This window comes from Nuphar pumila, chromosome 11 (genome assembly GCF_984573655.1).
Source record: "Nuphar pumila chromosome 11, dmNupPumi1.hap1.1, whole genome shotgun sequence".
NCBI classification, from domain to species: domain Eukaryota; kingdom Viridiplantae; phylum Streptophyta; class Magnoliopsida; order Nymphaeales; family Nymphaeaceae; genus Nuphar; species Nuphar pumila.
The window spans coordinates 108,699,823-108,709,944 of NC_143259.1; the positions used below are offsets into that span (position 1 = coordinate 108,699,823).

The window sequence follows — 10,122 nt, forward strand, 5'->3', positions numbered from 1 at the left end:
CAATGTTATAAAAAATCAACCTGAATGGGCACCTCACCTATTTTTTTTAAGAGAAGGGGATGGTCTACCCAACTAGGGCCCTTATCCCCCTCATTCAAAATCTGTATACTGGGTATGTTTTTTTTGGCAAATCTCCATGGTATTGGTGTTATGGGGTGGGTTGTTTTGACCAAATCCGCCTTATGAATGGATTCAGCATGTATAAAATAGTGGGAACCAACTTTTGGACTAAGAAAAATATGTACAATACAATTGTAAGGTTAGTTGAATGAAAAAACCAAAAAACTAAAAAAAAAAAAGGACTTTGTAAGCGGAAGCATAAAGCGATTCGGAAAGCGAGGCACTTTCAAAATTTTAGGAAGCGAGAATGCATGATGACTTAAAAGCGAACCAAAAATCGTCTTGGGATCAAGAAGAGAAGCGAACCGAAAGTGACTTAAGAAGTAAGGTGGAAGCGAGGGAGAAGTGAAAAAAAAAACTAACTAAAAAGAAAAGAAAAGAAGGTGAAGCCAAAGGAAAATGAGCTTTCCATTAATGGTGAAGCGTGCTTACCCTAAATAAGGACACTTATCAATTTTTTGATGCTTTTCAGCATGTTTCGTGCTTCTTAAACATGCTTTGAGAAAGTACACTTTCTCATATCTTATGGCGCTTTCGGTGACCCTGGTTTATACTTTATGTGGCCGTTACCAAATGATATATATATATATAGCTCAACCCAAATAATTGCAGTTAGCAACATTAATTTTTTGAAAGCTGGGGTTAGGTAGACTCCTACCAGTTATGCAACGATACCATTGGGATTCGAACTTGCAAAGTGCCAAGACAAGGTGACGTGCACTAGATGCCCCTACTAGACAATCAGAGCCCCCCATTCGTAAATTTTTTTTTGAGGCAAGCTGGGGTTAGGCGGACTCCTACCAAAACAACAGCCACCCCATGTGACACAAGGATTCAATCCTGGGCCTTCAACTTGACACAAACCCCCTTACCACATGGGATACCACCTCGGTGACTGCCATTGGTAATTGCAGTTAGAAACTTAGCATAGAACACCATTAGAGAAATCCAACAAACCTGAGCAACATGTATATTGCATTTGGTCAAAGGAGGTTCATCAATTACATTGTTTCACCAACGGAGGCTCCACTTGTTTGGTAGGAGCAGCTAGTGCACGTTTCCTTGTGTTGGGAGGTTGCAAGTTCAAATCCCATGGTATCCTTGTATAATTGGTAGGCCTAACCCCAGCTTGCCTTTAAATTTTTTTTTTACATTGTTTCCATGAAATGTCAGTATACTTGGCGTCACGTGAATTGTGATTAAGATATGGACATGTTGCATAATAAAGCCAAATCGTACATATAATGCTAGAATATATGTGATGGGATAAGAATCTAGAAAACTTTTGATTATCGAACTTGGTATAAGATAGGATCCAAGAATGACTAATCTCATAGGCAATCTCACAACACTAACCACACAGCGTCGATTTGAACGGGGCTTTCATTCAGGTGCTGTGGGACGGATCAAGCAGGATACCCTTAGAAAGGTAAGGGTACAATGAAAGGCATCCAAGGCCCCATTGTATGAAGTGTCAACACACACCGTACACAGACTCATGATGTTATTTGAACACTTATTTGGGAGGGATCATGTGAACGCATTTGAATTGTTCACATTCTAGGGAACTTGGATGCCTTCCATTCTAGGGATGAACGGCATCTAAAGTAACTTGAAGGTTAAGTTAGACATGGGTCTTAGGGCAAAGAGGATTTTATTATATGGCCTCTTTACGAACTTTATGTTCATCTTTTTGACTGCCTGCCGAACTTTGTGAGTTATTATTAATTTAATGATAGTGAAATGATTCGCGGGCACCTCTGTAATACTATAAATACCTCTCTACATGATATCAGAGCGTTATAAAACCAAAGAAAAAGAAAAATGGTGGTGAAGCTGCATGGACCAGCATTTGCTGCAGGGCCGCGTAGGGTTGCGGTGTGCCTCTTCGAAAAGGAGGTTGAGTTTGAGCTCATCCCTGTGGATCTCTTTGCTGGGGAGCACAAGAAGCCTGAGTTCCTCCAGCTCCAACCGTTTGGCGTTGTTCCTGTCATTCAAGACGGCGACTTCACCTTGTTCGGTAGTATTTCTGCACCCTTTTGTGTTTGCTGGAATACCATCTCTCTCTCTCTCTCATGTATGACTGAATGTGTGCTTAGTAGCAGACGACCAATACAATGTGTGAGTGTGTCATGAGCTTAGTAAGATGCCACCAACTTGTCCTTCACACATCCTCCTCTCTCTGTCTGATGTGAGACTGAATGTGCGCTTAGTAACACCACCAATACGTTTCAGAGAGTAGATATCTGCTTAGTAAGATGCCACCAACTTGTGTCCTCCCCATCTCTCTCTCTCTCTCTCTGCGCTTAGTAACACCACCAATACAATGTGTCAGAGTGGATATCTGCTTAGTAAGATGCCACGAACTTGTGCCCTCCCCACTCTCTCTCTCTCTCATTGTGAACTTCCAGGTAGTAAAAATGGTTCTGCATCTTATCTTTGTGAGAATACAGCCACTCTTAGACTCAAGGGGTTTGGCGTAGTGGGATGGGGGCCTAGACCATTTGACGGGCGGTCTATAAGCCAAAGCTTGGCGACTCCCTGGGATCGAGAGGTAAGCCCTCAAAGTTTTATGCTGACATAGACAGCGACCGGAAGTATGGCAGGCTGAGCCATCTTGGCTAGGTCTCTACGCCTGAAGAGTTTCTCCGAGTAAAAATAAAAAAAAGAGAGAATGGGGCCACTCTTGTTGTTTATTTAGATATATATGTTCAAATAATGGTTTACCCACATTTCATGTTATAAGCACAACGCCTTAGCAAGAAAAAGTGTCCAATTAGAAGTTCCTTCTCCCAGCAAGTATTAAGGCTCTTAATTATTAGACAGCCTCCATGAGGGCTCGGCTCAACTGGTATGGTCACTTGGTTGGCGTTACCAACTTGAAGGGATGCCATGAGTTCGAAACCCACGGGTGAGAGTCCCTTGTTGCAAGGTTGAAGTTGGGTTATGCCAATGAGCTAGGAACGAGTGACGTGGCTTCCCCGAATATCCAAAAAAGCAAAGGTCTTAGTTATAATTATTTAAAGACAAGATCTTTAGAGAAATCAATGCAACAAGGGGGGTGGGATGAGTCCTTGAACGCTAGATGGGCGGTCAAGGTTCAATTCCAACAGGCATCACCCCTTTGCGCAAGCTGACACCCAGCATAGGCCACAGAGGCAGGGATCCTAGCCTCAGAGTTTTAGGATGCCCGCAGGATGGCTGAGACAGTACAACCAGGTCTTTCTGTCCGGTGCGGTTTCTTTAGGTTATAAATCCAAAAAAAGATCTTTAGAAAAATCTTTTCATGGTGATCCCACGAAGAAATAATTTTTCTTTTTGTCATCTACCTTCCATATCATTTCTCTAATATTTGGTGACCTTTACTTAACAAGGACCATTGTTCTTTTCTTGTTTGGCATGCTTGCAGAATCAAGGGCTATTCTTAGATACTGTGCAGAGAAGTATTCCAATCAAGGAACTGACCTCCTAGGAAAGAACCTGGAAGAGAGGGCCATAGTTGAGCAGTGGTTGGAGGTAGAGGCCCAAAATTTCAATGCACCTGCTTTATCATTGGCCTTCCAGTTGCTTTTTGCACCAAAGTTAGGGATGCCACAGAATGAAGAAGAGATAAAGGGCAGTGAGGAGAAGCTGCAAAAGGTTCTTGATGTCTATGAGGAAAGGCTGTCAAAGAGCAAGTATCTTGGAGGGGACTACTTTAGCTTGGCTGACCTGAGTCACCTCCCACTGACTCACTATTTGGTTACTGAGTGTGGGAAGGAGTCCTTGGTAAAGGACAGGAAGCATGTGAGTTTATGGTGGGAGGACATCTCCAACAGGCCTTCTTGGAAAAAAGTGTTGGAGCTACAATAATGGGAAGGTGTTATGTTTCTTGTGAGTTGAATGAACTTGTTTGTTATGTGTGGCATTGATGTTTTAGTAGTAAATAAAGTTTGTGGGGGGTGTGTTGGTTGTCTAATTCAGTTTGGTCGAGCATATTTTCATTGACAAGTTATTAAATACCAAACCCATCGACGCGTGTATATAAGAGGAGTCTAATTTCAAATGATTAAGTGCAACATATTTTTGTTTTATTTTGGGTTTTTTTTGTGGGTTTGACGCAGTGGTTTGGGACATAGGCCGTTAAGCAGTGGTCTAGGTTCAAATCCCTTGGGCATCACCCTTTGCATTCGCCGAAGCATGGCGACTCCCTAGGGGCAAGGGGTAAGCCCACAAAGTTTTACCCCACCAAGACAGCGACCATAAATACAACAAGCAAAACCAATGCAGCTAGGTCTCTGATCCGGGGATGGTTTCTCCATATAAACATTAAAAAAAAAAGTTTTGCTCGGCAACAATTATGATACGAAAGCCCACAAGGATTCCATTCATCAGGTAGGGCCGATCGACTCATGAAGGTCACCAAGCTGAAAGCTAAGTCACAACTTTGAAACCTACATATAGGCATCCCCAGCCACAAGGTGTACTCCCGCTGGGCAGGGGGTGTCAAGAGTTTTACCAATCATAGACTTGCCAATATGCCGTTGGTGAAGGAGAGTTCTTCCTCAAATCAGTTCCACTCATCTCCTATGTCATCCCTATCTTCATCCTCCTCAGGATTTTATTGATGCAAATTGTTTTGATCAAATTGTACTCTATAGATGTGATCTATTATATAATTCATTTAGTGAGGATTGACACTTAAATAGCCGAGACCTGACATGTTTAAGATTTTATGGTGATTCAAAAATCAACGGTTGAGAAAACACAAAATTTTACTATTTAAAAGATATTGTTTGTTGAAAAATATATAATCCAAGGGTTGTTTATTATTAATTCGACCATGTTGATTCCATCTGTAAGGTCAGAATTAATCAAAACAACACGCATCATGAGATTTAAGAGGGGCATGAAGATAGGGGATGATCAGTGAAACAGGACCACTGGTTTTCCCTTGATCTAGTCCAAAAAAAAAAGAACAATCATGATATGAAAATGAGGACAACTCTCTCTCTCTCTCTCTCTCTCTCTCTCTCTCTCAGACGAGGCCTCCAAGCACTATTGTGTGTCTTTCAAATTTATTAATTGGTTTAAAAGATTGTTGAACTAATGTGGTAACTGTTGTTGGCAAGGCTGAAAAGAAAATTGACAAAATAAACAGATCAGATGTGGGTCACACATCTATACCTTATCTGCGTCCATTCCATCAAGATCAAAAGACACTTTTTTTATATATTTACAGTGACAAACCACCTCAGGAATAGACACCTAGCCGCACTGGTTCTGCCTGTCATGCTTTCGGTCACTGTCCTGGTAGCGTAAAACTCTAAGCTTACCCTTTGCCCCCAGGGAGTCTGCCACGCTTCGGCTTGAGTAAGGGGCGATGCCCATGAAAAGATCAAAAGGCAGCTAAAATTGTAAAGATGTTTCCTTTTGCATGTTGCGTTCACTGTTTGGCATGTGACGTGTGTTCCGCGGGTGCTTATTTGGCATCCGCCACTGCTCAGTGACAGACATTCTCAGACAAAAAAATTGTTTTTTTGGGAGGGCCATGTGGACAAGGCAGAACAATGTGTCTTGTCATGTTCACGGTCATGCATGGACGTCCCAGCACGTCTTGTCCATGCACTTCCATGATTCAAACGCACCTTAATTAGCCCAAACTGGAATGACACATTCAAAGAACAAGTTAGAGTAACTTGTACTATCTCCATATAGCTTATATCTATACCAGTGTTGTCAGCATAGTAGCGGATCCTAAATCAGTCTTTAAAACGATTCAGGGAATTTGCCAATTCTGATTATGAGCTGAATTGGACAATTTTTAACCCACAAATAACCGTGTCAGGAAGATATTAAAAATATTTAAAACTTTTAAAAAAAAGTATTTTAAAAATAAGCCAATTCAGCTCTTTTTGGTATATATTTTTTGCCAATAAAAAAAACAAGGCATTCTTATAAACAACGCGAAACATAGTGATATGGAAAGCTGAATATGAACAATAGGTACTCAGCTGGGCTCATCTCGACTCGCATAAACTCATTAGGTAGCAAGAAATATATTTTACATTAACTTTCTTTTGTAATCTTATTTCTTCCAGCTCCAGAAATGAATGTGAATTTTCTATGATCAATCCAGCTCGAACTGGGGCCTATTTAACTTAAGCTCATTATGCGCCCAAACTCAGCCCATTTAACTCGAACTCATTATGAGCTTGAACTCGGTTTGGCTCACTACAAGAATGAGCCAAGCTTGAACACTTTAAGCTCAACTCGTTTACCAACACTACAGTGTACAATTCCTCTGTATGCATCCCCTCTCATTTTTTTTAAAGGCAAGCAATGTCACAAGCCTATTTTCTTCAATGGGCCAGTGCGGTGCGACAGTCCTTCCTTATCGCCGCAAACTTACTTGTCAGCTCGCTTGTCAGTCACGGAAGCTTGTAATCAGAGTGCAAGAGAGCAAGAGAGAATAAAGGAAGAATTGCAATCACAAAAACAATCACAACGAGGGTGAACAAAAGAAAGTTCAACGCATTTAATTCATTCACAATTTTTGCCCGAGGGCTATTACAGTTCAAGCATACGGGCTGCCCCTTCAGGGTATTGATTCACCTGAACCAGGCAGCTTACATCAGACTCAACAAAAGCAAAACAGACTTTAAGCACAACTTTATAATGTAAGTCGCAAGGGAACATGCTCCCCCCTTCAAATCATACGCCGTCCTCGGCGCCATCTGTTTCAAGATAAGTTCTGACTTCAGTTGGGTAGCGGTTGTTCATTCAGAATGCAGGCTCCCATGTTGGTTTCACTGTTTCCTCCCACTGCACTAGATATTTTTTCGCTTCACCCAAGTAGTTGACCTTGTGACGAAGGATCTTATTGAGGCGCTTCTTGGCCCGTTGTGATGTTGGGACCCTCTGCATGATGGGAACGCGTTGTGGCACACCGTATTCTGGATCTCCATCGTCTGGATGTAACTGCTTGAGGTTGCACACGTAGAACATTGGGTGCACCTTGAAGTCTGGGGCAACTCCAACTTATACGCTAGCTTGCCCACCTTCTTTGTGATGGTAAATGATCCTTCATACTTTCTGAGCAGTCCGCAGTGTCGTCTGCAAAAGATGTCTATGCGCCCATGATATAACTTCACCAACACTCTGTCCCCAACTTGGAACCCAGCGGGCCGACGATGCTTATCCGCCCACTTCTTCATTCTCTTTGCTGCCTTGTGTAAGAATGCCTTTGGCAACTCATTCTGCTCATGCCAGTTGTGAACAAACTGATAGGTGAAGGATGGCCTTTTCTTTTCGTGTGCGGCAAGAGTGTGCGGGATTAGTGGTTGAGTCTTGTGGCCATCTCAAATGGGCTATGGCCCGAAGACTCGTTCTTCTGCAGATTATAACAAAACTGTGTCACGTCAAGGAGCTTCACCCAAATTTTTTGATTGGCACTAACAAAGTGCCTAAGGTACTGCTCAAGTATCTCATTGATGCGCTCTGTTTGCCCATATATCTGCGGATGAAAGCTTATTGAAAATAACAAATCAGAGTCAAATAGCCAAAATATTTCACGTCAGAACTTGCCCGTGAAGCGAGCATCGCGATCACTCACAATTCTCTTTGGTATGTCCTAGTGCTTCACTACATGCTTTACGAACAACTCTGCATTCTTCTCTGCAGGGCACTTCTTAGAAGCTTGGATGAATGTGCCATGCTTTGAGAAATGATCCACCACAACCAAAATAGAACTGAGTCCCTCTACCTTTAGCAGACTAATAATGAAGACCATGGAGATGCTATCCCAAAGACGTTCTAGAATTGGCAGAGGCTCAAGGAGATCAACAACCTTCTGGTTTGTCTCCTTATCTTGCTGACAGATGAGGCATGTCCGCACATACCTCTCAACGTCGTCCCTCATCTGCGACCAATGGTAGCCGCACTCAAGGAGTGCTAAGGTCCGCTCCTGACTAGGGTGGCCAGCCCATAGTGTATTATGGTACTCATTAAGCAGTTCTCGGTGAAGGCTTCCCCACCGTGGCATGAAGATGCATCTTTCTTTTGTCATGAGGAGGCCATCATGTAGCCAAAATCGTTGAGTTTTTTCTGCCTATGCCAGAGAAATAAGGTGTTATGTTGTCGGATCCTGCTGTATCTCGTTGCGTATGCAGCTCAACAATGTGCCCTCCAAATACACTTTAGAAGGCTCCGCATGCGCAGCTGCCAGTTCAGCTCTGCGGCTCAGAGCATCCGCAACAACATTGGTCTTTCCAACCTTGTACTCCAAGGCCAAGTCAAACTCAGCCAAAAACATCTGCCACTGAGCTTGTTTAGGCGTCAGCTTCTTCTATGTCTGAAAGTAGCTCATGGCCACATTGTTCGTCTTGACGATGAACTCAGCATCCAAAAGGTAGTGTTGCCAGGTCCTGAGGCAATACACGATGGCGATCATCTCACGTTCATGCACCATATAATGCCTCTCTGCATCCTTTAGCTTCTGATTCTCATATACAATCAAATGACCCTCCTGCATAATAACTCCGCCAATGGCAAAGTCTGAGGCATCTGTGTGGACCTCAAAGGGTTTTGAGTGATCAGGCAGTCGCAACACTGGCTCCCTCACTAAGGCTTTCTTCAAGCCATCAAAGGCATCTTGGCATGCTCCTGTCCAGAGTCATACCCAATTCTTCTTTAATAAATCTGTGAGGAGTGCAACAATGATGGAATAACCTTTGATGAAACACCAATAATAATTTGCCAAACCAAGGAATGATCATAATTTTAACACTTTGCTTAGCGAAACTCATTCTTGGATGACCCTTATCTTCTTCTCATCCATACACACCACACCACACCACACAACGTGGCCAAGGAAGCTGATCTCCTCTTGCCTGAAACACATAGGTCATTTTTCTTCAGCACCTGAAACACTGTTCGCAAGTGCCCGACATGTTCCTCTATATTGTTGTTGTAGATTACGATATTATCCAGGTAGACTACCACAAACTTGTCTAAGTAAGGGTAGAAGATCTGGTTTATTAAAGTCATGAATGTGGCTAGAGCATTTGTCAACCCGAATGAAATTACTAAGAATTCGTAAGCACCATAGCGAGTGACGCAAGTTGTCTTCGGCTCATCACCTTCAGCAATCCTCACCTGCCAGTAACCCGATCACAGATCTAACCTGGAAAAGATATAGGCACTGCCTAGCTGATCGAACAAGTCTGCTATCAATGATATAGGGTATTTGTTCTTCACTGTGACCTTGTTCAAAGCACGGTAATCAATACATAACTGTTTGGAGTCATCATATTTCATCTGAAAAAGAACTAGGACGCCAAATGGGGATTTCGATGGATGAACGATGCATGCGTCTAACATCTCGTCTAACTGCTTGCACAACTCCTTTAACTCAGCTGACCCCATACGGTATGAAATCATTACGGGAGGCTTCACTTCTAGGGTTAACTCAATCTTATGGTCAACCTCATGTCTTAGTGGAAGGCGCTTTGGTAATTCTGGAGGCATCACCTCCCGAAACTCCTCCAACAGTGGGACTAGGGTCGGCGACACTGCTGCTTCTACCTTCCCTTCTTCTGTACGCACAACAACTAAGAATGTCTGCTCCCCATGCTTGACACCCTTTTTCAGCTGCATCGCCGATAACACTAAAGACTTTCTTTTTTGCGTAAGGCACTGCACTGTGTGGGACATGTTTGGCCCCATAATTGTCAATGTATTAAACTTTGGTAGCATCATAACATTCTGGCTTCGTAGAAACTCCATACCCAGAATCATCTTGAAATCGTCCAGAGGCACCACAGAGAAGTTGGCTTTGCCGGCCCAACTCCCCACTTGAATAGCCACATCTCTTGCTTTATAAAGGATGGGCTTGTCCTCAGAGTTTACCGTTTTAACGATGCTCTATTTTGGCCCAGGCTTCAAGCCCAATCGCTCTGCCTCTTCCTGCGAGACAAAGTTGTCTGTAGCCTCGGAGTCTATCATAGCTGTAGTAGACTTTCC

General features: G+C 43.0%; 1 protein-coding gene across 1 annotated transcript; it reads left to right on the forward strand.

Moving 5' to 3' along the window:
• The first annotated feature begins 1,944 nt into the window (after window positions 1-1,944).
• On the forward strand, window positions 1,945-4,028 carry LOC149822761 (glutathione S-transferase F9-like). The gene is made up of 2 exons (XM_089981249.1): window positions 1,945-2,140; window positions 3,530-4,028. Exons 1-2 carry the CDS (start codon window positions 1,945-1,947, stop codon window positions 3,970-3,972), a joined length of 639 nt encoding a protein of 212 aa, XP_089837375.1. The 3' UTR covers window positions 3,973-4,028.
• The last annotated feature ends 6,094 nt before the right edge of the window (window positions 4,029-10,122 follow it).